The 23,533-nt window shown below is 35.7% G+C and overlaps 1 protein-coding gene across 1 annotated transcript; it reads left to right on the top strand.

Moving 5' to 3' along the window:
* Nucleotides 1-2,992: 2,992 nt before the first annotated feature.
* Nucleotides 2,993-22,733, top strand: LOC143860069 (Beta-glucosidase, GBA2 type family protein). The gene is made up of 18 exons (XM_077370580.1): nt 2,993-3,813; nt 6,785-6,895; nt 7,386-7,442; nt 7,647-7,723; nt 7,814-7,913; nt 12,852-12,925; nt 15,535-15,635; nt 15,762-15,865; nt 17,689-17,742; nt 17,857-17,912; nt 18,001-18,039; nt 18,737-18,878; nt 19,123-19,307; nt 19,648-19,715; nt 19,903-19,975; nt 20,305-20,366; nt 20,640-21,906; nt 22,210-22,733. Exons 1-18 carry the CDS (start codon nt 3,733-3,735, stop codon nt 22,460-22,462), a joined length of 2,904 nt encoding a protein of 967 aa, XP_077226695.1. The 5' UTR covers nt 2,993-3,732; the 3' UTR covers nt 22,463-22,733.
* The last annotated feature ends 800 nt before the right edge of the window (nt 22,734-23,533 follow it).

Raw genomic sequence — 23,533 nt, 5'->3', positions numbered from 1 at the left:
AGACAAAATCTGTTGAAATGTGAAACTATGTGTCTGCTCCCTCATGCAACGGCCGGCTTGCAAAATGCCTTCTTCGATGGTCCCTTACAAATCCCTATTTTTAAAGGGAAAAATAATAATCTCGTAGAGAGCTTTTCAGTGTAGTCAAGCATTTCTTACGTTATAGGCAATTCATGGTTGATCTCATATATGGGAGAAATTAATTATATGATGAAGGGGCTTATAAACAAGTACTCATCATCCCATCGTTGATATTCGATCCAACAGCAGCTCACTTTTTGAGGAGCTGATGTTGGATCAAATATCAAGGGCGGTACTTGTATCATACCAAAATTAAGAGGAAATTTTGAAAAAAAAGAAGGAATTTTCTTTACTTGCAACAGATGAAATTTGTTTTTCTACGTAAGACCATAGAATTGTTATAGGTTGTGGTTTCAACTTTCAGCTCCAACTGTGCCATCTTCAAAAACATTTTCAGATTTACAATTTGTCTATAAGTTATTGAAATTATTTTTTACTTTATGAGAAATTTGTGAATTCTTAAAATGTGTTAATATTTGAATTATTTACTAATAATCAGTGAAGGACTCAAGATTTCGCAATTTCTGATGGATTTTTTTAATTATTCGCGGAATTTTGTAAACACTATTAATGAAGACTTACCCAACAAGGATGAGAGAGAATTAAATAATATCGGCATACCTTTGTTTCGATAATTACACACTATTTACGTAGTCCTTATGACTACATTTACGTGGTCCCTAGATTTGAATTTGAAACTAATCAAATTAATAGGCATAGAATTTTCCATTGCATCATTTATTAGTCGACGAAAAAATGTTCACAACCACTTTCTAAGTTTCTAGGCTTTTAGGACCTGTTTGGATTGCATGAATCTTTACGAAAAGTTTGGAAAGGAAAAATATTTATAATTATTAAAGTTCCAACTTTTTAATACACGTGAAAAAAAGAAGAAAGTTGAACCCACCTTGTTAAATTCACTTATAGAGACCTTCAATTTATGATAATATCTTTATAAATTAGTCATAATCATATCATTTCCTTCAATAGTGCATGGAAACTTTTTTCCAAGAAAACATTTTCTATCAGTTTTTTTTTTTCCAATCCAAACGAGGTCTTATGGATGTGACAGGGGGTCTCTACTGTGTTGAGCGGTGAGCTGTTGCCCATTGATCCTCACCTTGATTGGATGATCTTAGCCCCTTGTTTAGGTTTCAGGAAAGCGAAAATGTATTTCTGTAAACTTTAATCTTAGCAATGGATGTCCGAGTTGTGATCGGTGGCTTTGAGGTTGCGTTTGGATTGCCGGAATCACGCATTCGAATCAACTTCCTATTCTGATTCTTATTCTTATTTCCCCTGTAAACGGAATGAGAAAAAATAAAATAAAAAATTCAATTAAAGAAAATGCTAATAGAACTTTCATTCTGACCGAGCAGAATTAAACATATTCCAACATTTTCTCCTGTTTAGTTTGCTTTGGAGTCAATTCTGCCCTCTGCTTTCCTTTTTGAACCAAATGTTGGAATTGAGCAGAACAGAATCAGAATAAGATGCCAATTACAAGGCCAATCAAAACCCAAGTGATGTCATTTATTTAAAAATTTAACCCTTAAATAAGAGTATTTGCATCATTTTCTTACTTGTTTTTTAATTCGTAACAGAAATGTGATGCCACTACTTCGGACCATGCTGTTATTCCGGAAATATCCCTACGCTATTTACATTTCAAACCTGTTATAAGGTTCGTACCATTTATTCCACAAACGACGGCTAACATTGAATAATGAATGCCCTTTACTAAAGTTAAGCCTTTGTTTCTTCCTTTCTAGAAGTTTTAGTGTAGTTTGACTAGATAAACAAACAGACATTAGTACCCTCGATTAAAAGGCTAAACACCATGGAACTTAATGACTGATTTATTACATTTAAAAGGGCAATGTTGTCATTTCCATATGTCCTTTTAGTCCAATAACGAAGTGCCCGTATCGTTTTTCAATATAAAATGGGCAATGATAAATTCGCACCCCTGTAGGATAATTCGCACTAAAAAAGTGTTATATAAAAAAATTCATTTTCTAGAAGTTTTAATTCTTCCTTAGGGCGTCATTTCATTGTACTAAAACGGCCTTTTAATAATCTGAACCGTTCATTTAAAAAGTCTAGCCTAGGATCTCCTATGGACAAAAATACCCCTCCGTGTATTTTATACACAGTTGAAAATGGACTTCACATTCAGAGATAAAATAGTAACATAGCGGACGTTAGAGAGATTTAATACTGTGCGCGCGTGAAATTCATCATTTCTCAAAAAGTGCTATGGGGCCCACTTCCTAGGATGATCCAAGCCTTTCATTTGTTGGGCCACAAGTTAAATAGGCTATACCTCATAAATCATCTCAATGGGATGATCCCAACTCTCCGATCTATACAAGAAGGTTAGGATCATCCCGACGAAAATGATTTTCAGGGTACAACCTATTTACGTTCTCGCCCAACGAATGGACGGTTTGGATCATTCGATTAAGTTGATTCCACACCACTTTTTGAAAAATATTGAACTTCATAAGCACACAACATATAGAATCTTGGAAGCATGCATTGCATGATTGGTGTAATTTTTTGGGCCTTAGCTTATGCGAAGCAAAAGCTAGGGGTGTCAAATTAAAAGTTCAAATCATTCAAACGTGGGTCCCTACACATTCGTAAAGGTTGGCGGGCCCCTTGTCCTTTGTAAGAGAGTATTTTTTTTCCTAAATTACGAAAGTAGCCTCAGAAGTCCAAAAAGTAGTTATTAATCACCTACGTAGTCAATGTCCGACGCAAAAAGGCATCTCTCTCCTCTCATGTCGGTCTAAGCTGGAACCCAGCAACAACCAAAGTCGCAAAGTGAACAGTGACTCTAAAATGCGCACCAGTGCACAATACGCACCCATCTAACTTTTAGAGCCCAGAGATACGTTAGGTGTATGATACGTAAATGCTCACCTGAGCGTACTTTTACCGAGTCAGCGTCTTTAGACGAGTCTTCAAACCCTATAAAAAACCACCAAAAACGATTCTCATTTTCTAACCAAATTCCGAAAATTCGCCCTTTCCGAGATTTTAGAGGATTTTTTTCTCTTTCCGGATTGGTTCTTAGTTTTTTTCTTTCTAGATCGAGTGTTTTTTTTTGCCAGTTGAAGTTGAAACCCTAATTGTTTGTAGTTTCGGAGGATTTTGTTGTGAATTTGAAAGTCATTGTCGGAGAGAATTTTACGGAAGCGAGATTTTAGATTGTTTCCATTTTTGTAGAGTTTTGAAGTTAGTCGATTTGAAATTTTGTTGATCGAGTTGTAGAGGAACTCAATCTGTGAAGGTTATAAAGGTTAAACCCTAAGATCTTTGATTAGAAGATTGTTTTTTGTGCATTCGTGGAGACGAACTTTGTTGATTTTCAGTTTAAGGAGTGGATGATATAAAGTTCGAAATAAGATTGGTTATTTTGTTTTATTCTGGGAGGAGTTTGAAAATTTGAATTTTTTGGAGAATTTTGTTGAATTGTGATTTGAAATTCATCAAAGAGGAAGCCTATTTGAAGATTTTTCAGCTGGAAGATGTTTTATTTGCTGTTGGGAAGATGTTGAATAATTCCCAATTTTGAAGAGCTTTGATGATTTATAGTTCTAGTTTTTGTTTTCTGTGAGTTGTTTCTCTTTATAGTATTCAATCATGATCAGTGGAAACCTTTTCCACTGGAAAAAGAATTCATGGCCTCCTGAGGAATATGTCAGCAAGGCAACGTTGCAGTTGGTGAGTCCCTTAACTGTTTATTCTGTTCTCTGAATTTGTTCAGAAGATGATTTTTCTTATTTGATCCTGTATGTGTAGTTCTTGGATTATTGCACTTTATTGTTACATTAATGGTTAACACCTCTGGGTCTTCGTTTCTATGTCCTGGTTTCTTAGTTTGTACCTTGTTGATTTGTTCTCATACTTACTCTTTTCGGATTAGGGGTTTAACCTGGCTTTAAAAACTTGAAATTTGAGTCAAGATTCGATAAGGGTGGGGCTGACTCGCAGTCAAGTTGTAGGTTTTTAAATCCAGGTTAATACCCAAAATCACTAACACAGCACAGGCCAAATAACATGTAGCCAACTCGATTAAAATTTGGTTGAGTAGTCAATTTAGTATCTCAAGTTTAAAGTTCTTCTATACTAGCCTGATTTCAGAGTTTTTGAGTAATTAGTATAGGTTGTTTGTTTCATGATTGTTGAGTACTTGATGCAGTTCTAAAGGATTAGAAAAATTAGTCCAATCCTACACTAGATCAAGTTAAGGCTGCTTAGCAAGCTTTAAAGTATTCAATCTGGTGGCTTTAAACACTGGACTAATTTTAACAAGTGTGAAATATCAAATATATATGGTTTTAAAATACAGCGTGTCTGATTATGTCGTTTAATGTTTGAATGAGATTTTTGAGTGCCTGGTTCTCAATTTTTACCTGTCTAGAGTGACGGACTTTCCTACTGTGTGTTTGGATCAAATAGATTAGTATTGGAGTTGTGTTTTTTCTTCTTGTTATTTAGTGGGTGCAGTTTTCTTGTTTAGAGATTCTGAAGATGCAAGAATCGCATTATTCACCATTGGAATAGCTCATTTGAATGCCCAATTTCCACCAATAAATGAAAAGAGGAAAAAAGACAAGTTCTAGTTTACATTCTTTAGTTAGAGCTTTAGATATTGAAATAGGTAAATCTTAGTTTTGTTAGATTCGTCGGTTATCTTGTTTAGATTCTAAAATGGGTGCATTCTTCAATTAAAATTTTAAAGTAGATAAATCTTTCTGCTCTATTATTAGATGATGTTGTTGAATTTGAGGAATAAGATTGTACGCTCGACCGTACCTAAAGTTAGGTACGGTAGAGTGCCAAATCACATGGGTCCCACATTTTTGGTGAGCATCTAAACCATTCATTTGCATGGCCCCATCATAGATAGGGTGCATACCAAAAATCAGCTCCATAGGATCATCCTAACCCATCCATTTGTGGAGGCCAAAATGGACAGACAGTGTTTGTCCACAAATCTGCCCATTTTGGCCTCCAGTTTTGGAGGGGTTAGGATGATTCAATGGTGCTGATTTTTGGTATGCACCCTATCTATGATGGGGCCTTGCAAATGAATGGTTTAGATGCCCACCAAAAATGGGGGACCCATGTGATTTGGCACTCTACCGTACCTAACTTTAGGTACGGTCGAGCGTACAATCCTTTTCCTCGTTGAATTTATGATTTTCATCTTATATTGATTTATTGTTCACTTCTCGATTTTCACTTATATGGGTTATTTTCTACACTTCTGAACTAATGATTTTTTTGAATATTGGATCTACATTCCACTGGTTTCTGGGGTGCTCTGAGTGAAATGAATGATACACATTTTCTCTAACTGACTTTTGGTTAAATTTGTATCTGGCAATGAATATGAGTTTGTTACAGTTTTCATTTCCGGAAGGCCTGAAGAATATTAATAAATGGTTGGAGTGATTTGTATTCTTCTGTTCTTGTACGATTCTTTTGTCGTGGAGTCGTAGGACCTGTTTGGCGTTTTCCGTTCATTATTAAATCATGGTCTTGTAGTTCGGTCCATCAGTTTTTGTTTTGAAAAATATAGGGATTCTGATTTTTTTTGTGTAACATACCCATTATTTGTATTTCTTTTTAGAAAAGAATCGTTCGTTTATGTTTTATATCTGAATTGATACTCATTTTTTATTCATCCATGAACATCTTAATTGTTTTGTTTTTTTGGGTAGTATTTACTTTTGCTTTTATCTTTATCTTTCTTGGTTTGTTCGTACGGACCATCTCGGTCCCTGCCTGGCCTTTGGCCTGCTTTTTTGAATCCATATGTAGTTACTATTCAACTCAACTCAACTCAACTCAACTAAGCCTTTGTCCCAAACTAGTTGGGGTCGGCATATAGTTACCATTCAAAAAACAAAAAAATTATCCTTGAATGTGCATTTTTAAATTTTTATTCAGAAAATTTATTGCTCAAAAAAAGTGACTGAGTACCAGAAAAACTTGCTGAATTGGCTGAATTAGAAGAAGATTCAAGTTGAGATAAGAAGGTAACTCTGTTCATAACAAACTATGAAATCGTTAATGGAGAGCCTGGAAACTCATTTAATTTTCATTAACTCTCATAAGTTTTTACATTTTTAGAGTCTGAGTCATTGTTTTTCTGGAAATCATGTGGAACCTGTAAGCCAGTTTTTTGTGTACCATTTGATTTTTTGTGGCTTTTCGGTTTTTTTCTTGCAAGAATTTCGTTCTCAAGATGACCATGTTTACTCGAATCATTACATTAGTATTACTATTTGCTATTTAGTCAACTCAATAGTAATATTTATAATTAAGTTGGCAAATGAATGCAAAAGTATTACTGCCATTCCCTGTGAGATCTATTTACCAAAACAGCATAGTAAGATAATTTTATACTTCGTTGATTTCCTGCACTTTCTTAAAACAAAAATTCAAATGACTCGATCGACTGAGAGTCTAGTTGAATTTAAGGCCTTCAATTTCAAGTTGAGTTTAACATGGACTTGATTGATCTAGAGTATTTAACCGTCGATCATAAAATGCTGGGTTAGTTCATACAAATATTGCTTAGCAGTTTAGTATTCCTAAACTATCTGTATCATATTGGCCTCTCAATTTGGTCACATTGTTTTATTTTACTTGTACTAATTTTTTTCATTGAACATGCTCGCAGCTGGACTTCGATAGTGCCGCTCCACCAGATCAGGCATGGAGGAGAAGACTAAACAGCCACGCCAATAAACTAAAAGAATTCAGTGTAACATTTATGGAGGCATTGAAGATGGTACACTTATTCTTTAGAACTTGATTTAATGGTGGCAGAGAACACGAAATAACTGCTTATCATCTATGTCACAAATATCTCTGGTATTTTCAAAATATCGCGTTTTTATTGTGATATTTTGATAAAACGACAAAATCCCGAAATAATCCCTAGATTTTAAAAATATGGCAACATTTTCATTTTTACCATAAAATATCGTGATAATATCATGATATTATCCCGGCATTTTTAAGATATTTATAATTTATATTTTTTTCTTAAATTTTATATATTTATATTTTTTTTAAATAAATTTTTTTTTATCATTTTTCCCCAGTTTAAACCCAAAAATAAAAATAAAATAAAATAATATATCCCGAGATTTTCCCTTGCCGAGAAAATCCTGAGAAGGATATTTGTGACATAGCTTATCATGATAGATGATGATGATGTACTTGTTGCTAGTTGTTTACTGACTGAATGCCATTGTGTATACAATCTTGGGATTCAGATGCAGCTTGGTGTTCGTCTTTGGTCATACGTTAGGGAAGAAGCCTCTCAGGGAAGGGTAAATGTCTCACTTCTTGGTTGTTTTATAGACTACATTTCAAATTTGTTTCTTGGGGTTATTTTTTCAGCTGTTTATATGGCATTTGGATAAATTGTAAATAATTGGACTTAATAGGTCTAGATTCTTCTATTTGGAAAGTACACTTTCATGTTTCTGCTTTGTTTGAAGTATGATTTTAAAGTGCTCTAGTTTACTTTTCAGACAGCACCCATTGATCCATTTACTCGAGAACGTTGTAAGCCCTCGGCTTCCCAAGGGGTCCCACTTGGAGGGATGGGGTATGTAGTGGATGAATTGCTGTATGTGAAATGCTTCCTCAGTAACACTTTTGATTTTTTATTTGATATGAATTTCTTACTATTTTGCAGAAGTGGTAGCATATCAAGAGGTTTCAGAGGGGAATTTAGGCACTGGCAAATTATTCCTGGTCTATGTGAACCTTCTCCCATTATGGCAAATCAGTTTTCTGTAAATTCCTGTCCTTCATTTGGATTTCCTTATTACCATCATTTGGACTATATGCCATTTCTTTCAAGCCTTGAACATTATTCCTAATTATGCATGAACACACACACACACACACACACACACATATATATATATATATATATATATACTAGTAAAAAATCCCGTGCGATGCACGGGCCTACAAAGAACTGTACGGACCACATCATAGGTTGATCCAAACCGTCCATGTGATGGAACACAACAAAAATAGGTTGTGCCAGTAAAATCATTTCCATAGGCTGATCCTAGCCCTCCAATCTATAGAGGTTTCCATAATATGTTGTTCCTCTTAAGGTGCCAGGAATTCGTCAATATTTTGAAGGTGTCCTGAATCCGTAGTATTATGTAATATGTTAACAAAAATCCGTAGTATTATGTAACATATACACCCAATCCGTAATGTTTGCAAAAACAAAAACGCGACTATGACTTTGTCTACTTTTTTTATGAAAAAGCCATAAAGGAGGGGGGTAGGATTGAAATTATGTGGCTTTAATGGGTGCCTTTGTTAAAAAGCATAAAGGTGAGGGTAGGATTGAAAGTATGTGGGTTGAATGGGTGCCTTTGTTAAAAAAAGTCAAAAAAAGTGATGTGTAATTCTCATAGAATTTTGGAAGAAATTCAAATAATTATCTCCTTTTCTCTTCTGCTATATATATACTAGTAAAAAACCCCGTGCGATGCACGGGCCGGCAAAGAACTGTACGGACCACATCACGGGTTGATCCAAACCGTCCATGTGATGGAACACAACATAAATAGGTTGTGCCCCAAAAATCATTTCCATAGGCTGATCGTAGCCCTCCAATCTATAGAGGTTTCCATAATATGTTGTTCCTCTTAAATCGGATGGTTAAGATCACCCTATAGATTTTTTATTAAAAAAGCATAAAGGAGGGGGGTAGGATTGAAATTATTTGGCTTTAATGGGTGCCTTTGTTAAAAAGAATAAAGGAGGGGGTAGGATTGAAAATATGTGTGTTGAATGGGTGCCTTTGTTAAAAAAAAGTCAAAAAGAGTGATGTGTAATTCTACAAAAAATTCTCTTATTTTCTCTTCTACTATATAGATACTAGTAAAAAACCCGTGCGATGCACGGGCTGACAAAGAACTATACGGACCACGTCATAGGTTGATCCAAACCGTCCATGTGATGGAACACAACATAAATAGGTTGTGCCCCAAAAATCATTTCCATAGGCTGATCCTAGCCCTCCAATCTATAGATGTTTCCATAATTCCTCTTAAATCGGATGGTTAAGATCACCCTATAGATTTTTTATTAAAAAACCATAAAGGAGGGGGGTAAGATTGAAATTATATGGCTTTAATGGGTGCCTTTGTTAAAAGCATAAAGGAGGGGGTAGGATTGAAAATATGTGAGTTGAATGGGTGCATTTGTTAAAAAAAGTCAAAAAAAGTGATGCTAATTCTCATATAATTTTCAAAAAATTCAAAAAAACTCACTTCTTTTCCTCCCAGCTTATAGTAGTAGATGTATTTTGAATTGTATGGAAAATTTATTAAAAAAGAGAAAGAGAACGAGAAAGACCCATAAGATACAAGGAAAGAGATGGCATGTTAGCCCATAAAAGAAACAAAAAAGTTAGCCCATAAAAGAAACAAAAAACAAGTGAAAAATAGCTGGGGGGGGGGTGGGGGTCAAAGAATTCCATCTCCCCCTATGAACACCCTCTCTAGCAAGTTTGTTAGCCTCTCCATTAGCACCGCCTTATGTGAATAAAGGATATCGAAGATGATCCAATTATATCCTTAATTTCGTCAAATAAATCTGCGAATCTCCATGGAGCCATATGGGAGCCTCGAAGCCACCTAATAACGTTAAGAGAGTCCCCTTCTATCTGTACCCTTGTACTCTGTCCAAGTCTTGATTTTGAAGCAATTTGATACCATGATAAATGGCTCGAACTTCAGCCTCGTTTGAGTCTGCCACCCCAACTGGGCCACTGAATGAGCAAATCACGATCCCTTTTTCGTTTCTAAGGAGCCCTCCAATGCTTGAGGGACCTGGGTTCACCATACTCGAACCGTCAAAATTCAATTTAAGTATCTGATGGAGCCTACATCGTACGTAAAGCGCCAAGCGCTTTTTGGGCCAGCTCAGTTCTCTTATCCATTGGTCCAATGCATTGGGCTCATCTCATGGAGGGAAAAGCCAAAATATAGTTGTGTTGTTGTTGTTCGCCGCCTCAACGCATTCCTTTATCTCCCTTGGGGAGGGAGGGGTCCATGCTTGTACTACTTTACGGGCATTGTTAGACGCCCCACGTATCTCTCTCCAACCGTGCCACAAATCGTACGCCGAGACAAATCTAAAGGATTGTAGAGTTTTCACCCAGGAAATAGTTAAAGCAATGACCTTATTGAAAAGAAATTGGGCTCCCTTTGAATAACTTTTAAAGATTCTAGTGTTTCACTCCTTCAATAGAACCTGAATGGTGGCTGGAAAAGAATCATACCAAAGGGTCCTACTACCTTTCCTCCTCCACAATACCAAGGCCCAACTTTCAAAAAGCTTCAAGAAAGTTTTTGGGAAGACCCATGTAATCCCAAATCTACACAAGGCTCTACTCCATACCTTTGATGCCAATTTACAGTGAACTAGTAAATGGTCCGCTGATTCCCCTGCTTCTAAGCATAGAGCGCAATAGTCAATAATCATCATATTCCTTTCTCTAAGGAAGTCAATGATCTGGATTCTCTGAAGAATCGCTGACCAACCAAAAAAAAAACCCTCGGTAGAGCTTGAAAGTCCCACACTTTGGCTACTTTGGAGGTACTGAGGCATGGTAGAAGTGGTGATAGAAGGATTTAACGGAGATTTCCCCACCTGAGTTCCCGACCCAAATTCTTTTATCTTTCCCATCTAGCTTCATATAACAGAGATTTGTAGTAAGCTTCCCACCTCTTTCAATTCCCTGTCAAAAAAAATTCTTCCTGAAAATTGGACACCATACCAACATATTCTCTGATCTTGTGAAACATTCTTTAGCCATAACATCCTTATTCTCTGAAACGGCAAACAACCACACCTGTCCTTCAATCATGGTTTAAAATTTCGGTTTCGGACCCTTAAAATTCCGAAATTTCGACCGAAATTCCGAAAATTTGACCGAAATTTGGTAACAACTAAAAAAGCTTATTTAATTCATTTCGAAATTTCGGTCCAAAATTTTGTAACATTTCATTTTTTTTTTATTTTAAAAAATTGCATTTTCTCGAAATTTCGGCCGAAATTTGAAATTTCGCCGAATTTCGGTTTCGGTCCCCACTGAAATCCGAAATTTCGGTCAATGGTATATTTGAGCACCATATATCCCACCAAAATCTGACTCTTTTCCCTGCATATACTTTGAATTTTACTCCTTCCAAAAACTTTGCTTTGAAACATGATGTGATTTGACCGTTGGATCGCCACTTTTATTGCATAGCATATTATTTTTGTTATTAGTTTGAGGATTATAGACTATTTTTCTATTTTTATTTGAGACCTAGATGTGGGGGATGTCCACATCATCTAGAGCCCACACTTTGCACGCACTTTTCCCCTTTATTTTATTAGATTTCCCTTAGGTTGACCCTTTTACCCTTATGGCCATCTTCCAAGAGCTTGAAAGTCCTTTTCTTCTTGTTTACTTCCACCATCTTCCTCCTCCTATTTCTTGGATCTCCCTCTCATTTATTTCCATTTTCTTGCTTATTTCATACCATTTCTTGGACGTTCCTGCTTGAATATCACGTCAACGGGCTTCTCCACCATCCTCTTGATCTCTTTTCATGCATATTTGGGTAAAGGTACTGCTGCGTTTTCCGGGCGAGCCCTTTCTAGACCCTTTTGGCCTTATTTTCTTACCTTTTTAGCTCCTCAATTCATGGTAGGATCAAACTCTCCCTATTTAGTATTGTTTTGGTTACCAATTTCACTTAGAATAAGCTTGGTTGGGCTCTAGACCTATCTTTTATTTTTATGGACAGCAAGCACACAGGATTTGTTTCAGTTTATTTGGACCTTTAAATGTCATGTTTAATGCAATGGGGCTTATTATATGCAATGGCTGCTTTTTATAGAATATCTTTTCATTGATGTTCTAACTTTAAGGCAAGCATAAATAAGTTGCTTTGCCGAAATTAGTCATTTCTGATTGTTCATTTGCTTTCTGGAACATGATATGGTTATATGAATTCTGAAGTTTGATTCCCATGAGCTCCTAAAATCCTGGTGTGTTTCGCAAACCCTCTCGGTTTGCACCAAAACACATCACATCCCTCCATATGGTTCTCCCGGGCTTCATGAACTTATCTTCTGTCTCCTAATGACCTTGCAGGACCCATACTTGCTTGAAACTACTTTTGCCCACAGGTTATGGTTCTCCTCCATATCTCCAAAGCCACTTCCCTAAAAGCGCTTGGTTAGTTTCCTTTACCCCCCCCTCCTTATGGGTTTGCAAACTTCCTCCCAACTCATCAAAGGGATGCCTATTTTATCATTAGCCCCTCCCCATAAGAATTATATATATATATATATATATATATATATATATATATATATTATTTATGTCCATTTTGGTTAGACTGCCCTTTCCCTTCGCATGTTGATGTGAGATATGAATGCGTTTTTGATTCACCTAACCTTAACTTGAACCTTGGCACATAACGAACTCACAATGCGACTTTCTTAGGGCTTCAGCGAGAGCCTAAACATTTAACAGAAAATTATATGTTTGAAACCATCCCATCAGGATCTGTAATTATTTTGGTTCTCTACTATGTCAAGATTTTAATTATTCAATTGGGCTGACCTTGTTGTTGGTCTATAGTGTCAGACATGTTCCTCTTGGACAAATATTTTCTAACTGCTCCATCTTCTGAATGCTTCAGATTTTCATTTCTCGAGACGGAGGAAACAAAAAATACTCCTCGGTTTTAGCTCCTGGCCAACATGAAGGGATAGGGTAAGAAGAAATTACAATCCGAAGAAACTTCTACATCGTCTTCTAAGAAATGAATCTTCTAGTTCTTATTTATTTGGCATGGTTCTATGTGCTATTTTTTTTGTTAGTTGAGGTTTCCTAAGTTATTGAGCTAGAATATTCTTGTTGTTCTGCCGTAATGTAATACTCATCTATATGTATGCCAAGCAATTGGTTTTGAATATTTGATCTAATTTGCTGGAAACAAAAAATCTTTCTTGTCTTCTGGTGGAAACTATGCAATAGTTCTTCTGTTTTTAATCTTCTCAATTTCTGTCTATTTTTTATCATATTTCTGTTAAATATTCTGTGTTGCATCAAAATGATGCTTAAAATTGTGTCTTAATTAAAAGTTGGGATGGCAGATCTTTCTTTAACCTTGCATGACCACATGCAAGCATGTTATATGGTTATAATATGAGTTCCCTTGAATTTAGAGTGAGATTTTTTCTATATATTGTAAGGTTTATAAACTTGAAAATGTTTTGGAATCGATGAGGGCCATATGCAAAAAAGAATCTGTGTCGATCTTTTTTTATAACATTCAAACACTTGATCAAACTCAAGTTTTTTTTGTTTCTGTTTGGTTCTTGTTCTTTTTTTATAACTTTCAAACACTAAAGAGATGAATCAAATGATGATCAAACTAAATTAAAGTATGCAGCTCCTTAATAATTTTTGAGTAAGAATGGCACCGCATTTCTTTATTAGGAACTAAATTGTTTGAGACTTATTGTTTTATTCTATGATGCTCGAAATCGTTTAAACGCCTGAAGTACCCAAATAAACAGATAAGGGTGAGGAATGCATTGGACTACTAGTATGTATCCTATTGTTCCTTTCTTCAGTTTGTTCTTCTTCTGCTGGGTCCTTTTATTCTCACATAGGATGCACAAATCAGATACTTCTGCCTTTCTTTTTCCAAAAAAAAAAAAACTTGATGAATTGTGTTTTTATTCAGTCTCATATGTCTTTTTTACCATACTGTGTTCTTAGCTAAACAAATTATGTTCAATAGGTGACTTAAAACCAATGCGTGGATTATTAAGTAACCTTGGTAGCTGGAATGCTCACATATGGTTAAGTCAGACACCATTACCTTTACAGAAGGAAAAAAAAACTAAATTAAAAATAATGTGATTTAAACAATGCATTGGTTTATTAGTCTTTTGTAGATCATAGAATGTTATAGTACTATTTTTATAGTTAATTATAATACCATTTGCTCGTGATTAATTCAGTATTGCTCACTGGCTTGTATCAACTCCGTCATTTCCTGTTAAATTTTAATAAGATTGAACTTTGAAATTGGCAATGGAAAAAGTTATACTAATTTAGTATTGGAAATGTATTCCTATTTCTTAGGGTTTAAGGGCCCTTAGTTCTTACTCATACATGGAAAGTACATTGGATCCATGTTCTATCCCGTATCGTAAGATTCTGAGGTTTAGCGATCCCGGTACCCGATCCTTATTGTACCAGGTACCATATCAGTATCTAGGTAAACTAAGATATATCCAGATGCTTTTATCATCTGACCCTCTGTTACCATCTTGGAACTATACAATCAAAACTTTCTTGATGTGCATCAATAGAATGTTTAAAAACATAAACATCAATACAATGTTTAAAAACATAAACTCGGCGAAGTACTGACCTAAAGATTTTCCGAGTAACCTCAACACTCTAATTCAATGTTTTCATTGGGGAAGGCTTAAGGCAAGGCATTTTTCCTCTTAAGGTGTGAGGTGTTAGCCTCATGATTTTTTAGAATTTCTAATTATAAAATTAAGAATTTTTTTTGAAGAGCAACCAAAAATTGCTAAAAACCTAGAAAAATATATGCTTCATTTTTAATAAAATACCATCATCCTACCATCAATACACTAACAGGATAAAGTATTTAACTATCATTACCAAATTACCAACCAAATAATACAGAGTAGAGTGATGAGTAAGTTTATAACACTGCTTAGAACATGGCTACATTACCCAAAATTCTTAAATTAAAAACAAAAATACACAACATAACCCATCAAATACAATAATCTATGTCCTCATCAATATCAAGATCATTCTCATTATCATAGGGGATGCTCCTTTATTATCATCACCACCGCCATCAAACTCCTCAACAACTAGCATACGATGAGGATGTGTTTCATCTTTACCTTTGGATTGACCTGCATTAACGTGTGGTTTATTACTTATTAGAAATCAAAAGTATAAGTAGATTATAGACTTTTAAAACTTAGAAGTAAAATGTTTACTTTGAGGAGCAATCTTTTTCCTCTTAGGCGCCTGCTGAGAAACTGATCCTAAACTACTCCCAATCCCATTAGATTGTGTTGGGATGAGTGGAAGATCATCTGAACCAACGGGAATGGTTTGGATAGCAATAACCTCAAGCATCATGCCACTATCTTCCAGTAGAGGAGACAATGAGAGAGATCACCTTTAAAGTGTGTTGGTTCTGAGCAGATAAAAAATGCTCCCCGCTACTGCGTAGTTTTTTCCTTAAGATGTATGCATATTCAACAAGCTGTAGGTAGTAGGTAAACTATGCCTGAAAGTTTGTTTCTCTGTTTCAGAAAATCTGGTGATCAGGGTATATCATCATGGGGCTGGAACTTGAGTGGTCAGCATTCAACCTATCATGCCCTATTTCCAAGGGCATGGACAATCTATGATGGTAATATTACTGAAATACTAATCTCCTACAGAATCGCCCCTTTCTATTTAATTACTCTACTTTTCCCATCTGGGTTGACGATAGCCCTGCAAACATTCTTCTTTTCTAATTGGTGTATTGTTACAGGTGAGCCAGACCCAGAACTGAAGGTGTCTTGTCGACAAATATCGCCATTTATACCACATAATTATCGAGAGAGTAGTCTTCCTGCTTCTGTGTTTGTTTACACGGTATGTATGCTCAACCTCTTTCTGTTACGGTTGAATTTCAAATAAATATTCCAATTATTGCTGAAGATTATACAAATTGAGAATTTTAACGATTGGCAAAATGGATGATTTCAATATACGAAAATTTCTATTCTACAATGTACTAAAAACGTATGGTTTATATTGCATGAATGAGTTATTATTTTCAAACTAATGGTTATGAAAAATATTCACTGGCTTGTTTTTTTTTTTTTTTTTTGAATGGTAATATTCACTGGTTTGTTAAAGCAACATAAAGAGAAGTTGCAAAGTAAGAAATGGATTGACTAGGAAAAGGGAGTGGTGAATGTGTTTAATTCAGCCATCCAAGCGGCAGATGTGGAAGGGAAACACAGAGAGAATTCAGGGTACATTCCTTACAAGTACCAGGGAAAATGCATTTTTAGGAAAAAAAGAAAGAAATTGCGTGCATTTTTTCTTTCTTCCCCTCTGTTGTCCATAGTGTCACATGAGCATTTCTAATCCATACATCTAACAGTGCCTGCATTTCCCTCTTTTTTTCAATGGTAACTGATTTTATTGAGTAAAAAAGATGTCAATTACAGGGGACAAGATGTCCCCGAGCATTGATCCCCATGGGTCCCCTAATAGAGTAGAAGTACATTTAATTTTGCATAATTCCTTCCACTAGATTCGCATCCCCAATGATGGTGTCACTGCCTTCATTTCCCTGTTTCACCATACGCATTTGATTCCTGTGTCTGGAAACTGCAATTTAAATAGTGAATGAATTAAAAAACATTGAATATAACTATGTAAGCATACACATTTGATAAAGTACTTTCTAGAGTTCCACTAAGAAAGAGTTCCACTAAGAAAGATTTCCACTAAGAAAGTACTTTCTAGAGGATTTTCCAATCCAGTGTTAACCAATTTAATGGAAGGTCAGTTTATTACTGCATGCTCTATGAAGTCATTCTTATAAATTGGATGTTGTTTGCCTTGTGATAACTCCCTTAACAACCATGTTATTGACTTAGGACAGCCAAGAGAAATGGGTATCTTCAGGTCTTGGGTTTACTTAGGTTAACTAGGCTATGTGAATAGGTAAGGGTTAGGGAAGCAGTTATTGGTAAACTTATGAATAAGAAAATAAGGACTCTTGTGACTGATTTCACAGGGGTGACTGATCTTGACATATTTGAGAAATTTTGGTTAAAGTTGGCAGATCTCATGTAAAGGTAAATATTTTGTTTTACTTTAGTGACTGAGAGGTTGGGAAATAATCCAGGCAGTCGGTAGGGGCAAGATTTTAAATTTTGGTTCGGTTGGAAATTACAGTAGAAATCGTATAAAATCACAAAAATGTACGTAAAAATGTGCAAATGATTGTTTTTAAGATAAAACTTCAGGAAATGCTAGAATATGCAAATTACACACTTATAAAACATCACGTAAGTAAGAGTCTTACTTACGTGACATCTATCCATAATGATTTAATAACATCCTATCATATTTTCAAATGTGTTGGAATCTGTTTATCTCGAAAACTTTCAGGTCAGCAGGCTGCCTTTTCTAAATAAAATAAAACTTGACTTCAATTAAATTGCTAAACTCCATGGATTTCTTGAATTGGAGATTTTCATGCCATGTTGTATCTGGTGCTTGTTTGAGTGAACTGGTGTCGACCATGGGTTAGTCAAGCCTCTTTTTGTGGGCTACAATTTGATTAGCCTAATACATCGGGAGATTTAATTTCTATGGTGTGCTCATCAAAATGAATTATGAGATTTTAAATTCTCTCACATATGCTTATTTAAACTGTTATTTGTTTCTTACTGTAGTTAGTGAACACCGGAAGAGAAAGGGCAAAAGTCAGCCTCCTCTTGACCTGGGCGGTGAGTGAGTTTTTTTTCCTATGAAATCTTGTGGTATCCTAGTGAACACAATTATCTGAATGCATTTTATGCCCATATATTTTTATGATGTCCATGTTATTTTGGTTTGCACAGAATTCAATTGGAGGACTCTCACACATGTCAGGAGATCATGTCAATGTGCCATTCATGTTAGTACATATGGTACACTTTTTTACTCAATGTTTAACTATAAAATCTCTGAGTTTGACATGGACTACTGTGGCTTTCTTGCTGTAGAGATGAAGATGGAGTATCTGGTGTGCTTCTGCATCACAAGTAAGTTTTCAACCCTTTATTTCTTTATTATGATGGTGGGTTAGCAGACTTCCCTTAGTTCATTCTATGTCACAAATATCTCCGATATTTAAAAAATATAGTGATTTTATCGCGATATTTTGATAAAATGATAAAATCCCAAGAATATAAAAAAATATACCGATATTTTCATTTATTGCGATAATATCACGATATTTTTACTATATTTTTTATTATTTATTAAATTATATATATATATATATATATATATTTAAATAATTTTATTTTATCATTTTTTTCCTGATATAAACTCAACTCAACTCAACTCAACTCAACAAAGCCTTTTTGCTGATATAAACCCGAAAAAAATAAATATATCCCTAGATTTTTCCCGTGACGAAAAATTAACGAGAATGATATTTGTGACATAGGTTTATTTCTTGTGATCCTAGAAAGTCCTATGCCCAGCTTGCTACATCTCACCGTATTATATCTAGCTTTAATCTTTCCCATACAAATTTTCTTTGGTTTCTGATATGTAAGCTAGATCTTACATTATCCTTTTTTTTTTTTTTTTTTTGAGAAGTTACTTAGCATTTCCTTTTATCTCTTACTGTCTTCGTTATCATTGATTTTGGTGCTTTTGTTACAGATTATTGTAAATAGTCTGTTTTTAAATCATGGAGATATAATTTTCTGACTGGTGGGAACAATGCAGGACTGCGAAGGATAACCCTCCTGTTACTTTTGCGATTGCTGCATGCGAAACTCAGAATGTCAATGTGACTGTTTTGCCAAGTTTTGGGCTATCTGAGCAAAGTTGTGTCACTGCTAAGGATATATGGGGCAAAATGGTGGAGGTAAATGGTCCAGGACAATGTCTGTGTCTGTCTAGTCTGATTTTTAAGTAGATGCCCCTCAGAGGTTCAAGTTTTTCTTTGTGTGTCCAAACTATTCTCAAATCTACATTCGTTTTTTACTCCATTCATTTCCTTTTCTTTTAGAGATGGATTTGAATTGTTTTTATAATATGTTGTGCATTCGATGGAAGCTTTCTTGTACTTTTGGCATTATTTTTGACTGATAATTTCTTTATAACTCAAGGATGGGCAATTCGATAGAGAAAGTTTCCGTGCTGGAGCTAGTATGCCATCGTCACCTGGAGAGACACTTTGTGGGGCAGTCTCAGCTTCTACCTGGGTAGAACCTCATGGAAGGTGCACTGTTGCGTTTGCAGTCGCTTGGTCATCTCCAAAAATAAAATTTCTGAAAGGAAGTACCTATCACAGGTAATTTCGCACACATCCACAATTACCTCCCTTTTTTTGCCAATGAATTCTACTTTAAGGGACTGTGTAGTGGTTAAATTCATTATGAATGAGCTCTTGAATGCTCGACCTGTTCGGATACTTGCACATCTGTTGATTGATCAAACTTATGAATGAATTTATTTCAATTTAGTATACAACCATTAGTTTCTGGGAGAGCTTCAGTTTTTTTCCCTAATTGTCTCTCTCTTATTTATTTTTTGTATCCCCCTGTTCCTTGGATCCTTCTATGGCCAAATCTCAATTTGTGGAAAGTCTTTGATTGCTTCCTTATGAAAACATTGTTTTTATTGTGCTGCAGGAGGTACACAAAATTTTACGGCACTTCTGAAAGATCAGCTGTTGATTTGGTACATGATGCTTTAATGAGTATGTCTAATTGGGTGGCCTTGTTACATTTTGTGTGTTTTCTGGTCATACAGCAAATTCTAAATGGCTCAATTAATTTGTCTAAAACGTGTTTTTAGCTTTTCAAATTGTTGAGGAAATAACTGTTTTAATTAATTTTTTTTAATTCTTAATATAAATTCTGATGTCATTTTGGAACCTTGATCAGATTATAAGTGGTGGGAGGAAGAAATTGAGAAGTGGCAAAGTCCTATCCTCAGAGATGAAAGGCTTCCAGAATGGTAATTGTGACACATCCAAACCTAAGTTTTATTCTTTGGTGGAACATATTGATAATTGCTAAAATGTGCTGTTTGTATATATCTCATTTTTCATGCCACATGACATAGGGAGTGGCAGTTTTGCCATTTTAAGAAAAAAGCAAAAAAAGGAGCCAAATAATTTGTTAACATGTGAAGAGGCAATTTGCTGCTTCCATACTCGGCTCCCAACTCTCATATCATTATTCTTTGTTTAAATCTCTTTGTTAAAAGCTTTTGATTTTCTGTAGTTGTTTCAGAGCCACTTACGGTGTATCTAAAGCCTTAAAATGTATGCTTAATGATCGCAGGTACAAATTCACTTTGTTTAATGAGCTCTACTTTTTGGTTGCTGGAGGAACAGTTTGGACTGGTATTCATCTTTGCTTGTTTTGTTAATATGCCTTTCTGTTTCCGATCAGACCATGAAACTTGGCATCATTTCATGTTCTACAGAAGACTCACCTTCAATACTCGTCGATCATATGCTATAAAAGATTAAGATGCCTTATCTTGGTGCTTCTAGTTGTCCCTTGTGAATATTATTAGAATGCACCAGGTTTTTACACATTGGCTTGAAGTGTCCTAGTTATATATTTAGCTTTAAGCGGATGAAATTGTGATCATTGCAACTTCTCTTGTGCAGATGGTGAATCTCCCTCTACAGATGAGAAATCAAACTTGGGTAGTAGTCACAATAAATCTAGAAAAACAATGACAGGAGATCTGAAAGCGGCTGTAGACACAGTAAATGGGAAGCTGGATTCTGTTGTAGAGCATAGTAATACCGATCACAGACTTATTAAAGACGGCGATGAACAAATTGTTCCAAAATCTATATCTCACCAAGACTCTGGAGCTCATCAGGGGAAGAAAATTGGCCTTCCAAATCCACAGGATGAAGGTGAAAATGTTGGTAGGTTTCTCTACTTGGAGGGAGTAGAGTACATCATGTGGTGTACATATGATGTACACTTCTATGCATCTTTTGCTCTTTTGGAACTTTTCCCCAAGATTGAGTTGAATATCCAACGTGACTTTGCGAAGGCCGTCTTATGCGAGGATAGACGAAAAGTGAAGTTTCTAGCTGAGGGTAATTGGGGAATTGGCAAAGTTAAAGGAGCAGTTCCTCATGATTTGGGCACCCACGACCCTTGGCTTGAAATGAACGCATACAATATACACGACACAAGCAAATGGAAGGATCTTAACCCTAAGTTCGTACTTCAGGTCTACAGAGATTTTGCCGCAACTGGAGACATGTCCTTTGGGATGGATGTGTGGCCCGCAGTTTGTGCTGCTATGGAATACATGGAACAATTTGACAGAGATGGGGATGGTCTCATTGAGAATGACGGATTCCCAGATCAAACCTACGATGCTTGGACGGTTCACGGCATCAGTGCCTACTGTGGATGCCTATGGCTTGCAGCTCTCCAAGCCGCAGCCGCCATGGCTCAACGTCTTGGCGATAAATACTTTTCCGAAAAGTACAGGACTAAATTCTTGAAGGCCAAAGTGGTGTTCGAAGCAAAACTATGGAATGGGTCATATTTTAACTATGACAGTGGGTCAAGTAGCAATAGTAAGTCTATACAAGCCGATCAATTGGCCGGGCAATGGTATATCGCTTCCTCGGGCTTACCTTCTATATTTGATGAGGGCAAAGTCAGGAGTGCTCTCCAGAAAATATTTGAGTTCAATGTAATGAAAGTGAGAGGAGGGCGTATGGGCGCTGTCAATGGAATGAATCCCAATGGTAAGGTGGACGAGTCTTGTATGCAGTCACGTGAGATCTGGACTGGGGTCACATACAGTGTTGCTGCCAATATGCTTCTTTCTGGAATGGAGCACCAGGCATTCGCTACTGCAGAAGGCATTTTCACCGCTGGTTGGTCAGAAGATGGATTTGGGTAAGTTTCTATTCCTGTAAAAATGTTTAGATATATCATATCAATATCTAAAAGCCCAGACTCAGAACTTGCTCTGGTTAGATAAGGGAAGCGCCCAATATCATTTCATGGCCATAAAATATAGTAAATTATCGTAGTTGGAAATACACTATATATATTATACAAATAAGAATGGCGTCGAAGACTTAAGAGATACAATTCGGTTTCTCTTTAATCCAATATCTGTTGGAACTTAAATTTGTGTGATTTAGTATTGATGTTAGATATATTTTGACTAAGTTCTTTCTTTTCTTGTATGTGTAGGTACTGGTTCCAGACACCTGAAGGATGGACAACAGACGGCCACTACCGCTCCCTTCTTTATATGCGCCCTCTTGCAATATGGGCAATGCAATGGGCCTTGTCTCCGCCAAAGGCAATTCTTGAGGCCCCCGAAGTAAACATGATGGATAGAATCTACACATCTCCCTTCAGTATACGAGGTCAAAATGAGCTTAGGAAGATTGCCAAAAGGAGCATGTGTTTTAGCAACTCTGTCTTCCATTGTGAATGCTGAGACAAAATTCAAAAAAACTCTTAAGAGAATTTAGCTGTATATTCTCTTTGTAACGTGTAGTCAAAATGAAATCTTAGCTTTCCAGAATGGGGGGTCTTTTCTTTGAGAAATAAGTTATAACTTGAACGACTGTAGATATATTTTGAGAGCTTGTATAGTCCTCATATTCGTTCGTTCTTTCTTCTCACTGTAATATATGAGCAAACTAAAACACTTTTTTCGAAGGTGTAAAATTATAGTTTTTACGTTTTTACTATTGAATTGTTTCTTACCTAGTTTCATGATCTTTCTATTTGGTTTGGCTTTTCTTGGAGATCTTCTCATTGTACCTGTAGTTGTGTTGTCTTTGCTGTTATGTTGATTATTGGGCCTTTAATGGTTTCTTTCCCAATGACCCTTTGTCCATCTCAAGGAATACAAAATCGTGACTGAGGAATTTAGGGGCTGTTTGGTTTTTGAATCTTGACTCACTGTTTGTTTGAGATTGCAAGAAAAACATTTCTGACAGTAAAGTTTTTCTCATTTGCTTTCAGTAATTTAGAGGGAAATGATATGACTATGGTTAATTTAGAGGGATATCATCATAAATTGAAGGTCATTCTAAATAAAAATTGAATAGGGTTGGTTGAAGTTTTTATTTCTTTATTTATTTTTCCTTGTCTAAAAAAGTAGGAACTTTTAGAAATATTTTTCCTTTTTAAAACTTTCCTAGAAAATTCTTCCAATCTAAACAAGGTCTAATTTCCTTGGCTAGTTTAGGTATTTGTGCGACTGCATGTGATGGATGTGCAAATAGCCAAATATTTCCTAGGCCTTGAATAGTCCCACCCTAAATATTGGGGGGATACCCTATGTAATAATAAAAAAAATAAAAATACCAGGCCTTGCTCAATGATCCAAGCCACTTGTTTCCTAGATTTCCTAGGCAAAATCTACCACCATTGGACAATTCTAAACCTCCAATTTACAAGAGCCACTAGGAACAAAAGCCCATTTCAGGTGGCTATCTGCAACACTTTATTTCTTTCTACATAAAATGGGTCTAAACAAATTTTACACCAATTGTAAGTG

Source organism: Tasmannia lanceolata, unplaced genomic scaffold (assembly GCF_043159265.1).
Source record: "Tasmannia lanceolata isolate RefF3 unplaced genomic scaffold, GAP_Taslan_0.1 ptg000037l, whole genome shotgun sequence".
Taxonomy (NCBI): domain Eukaryota; kingdom Viridiplantae; phylum Streptophyta; class Magnoliopsida; order Canellales; family Winteraceae; genus Tasmannia; species Tasmannia lanceolata.
This window is presented reverse-complemented; position numbering and strand designations above follow the sequence as displayed.

Excerpts from the sequence above, each read along its gene's own strand:
- LOC143860069 (XM_077370580.1), top strand. The coding sequence starts at position 3,733 with ATGATCAGTGGAAACCTTTTCCACTGGAAAAAGAATTCATGGCCTCCT. Across the intron at positions 17,913-18,000 it reads CATGTCAATGTGCCATTCAT|AGATGAAGATGGAGTATCTG; the intron begins GTTAGTACATAT and ends TTCTTGCTGTAG. Across the intron at positions 19,976-20,304 it reads GATGAAAGGCTTCCAGAATG|GTACAAATTCACTTTGTTTA; the intron begins GTAATTGTGACA and ends TAATGATCGCAG.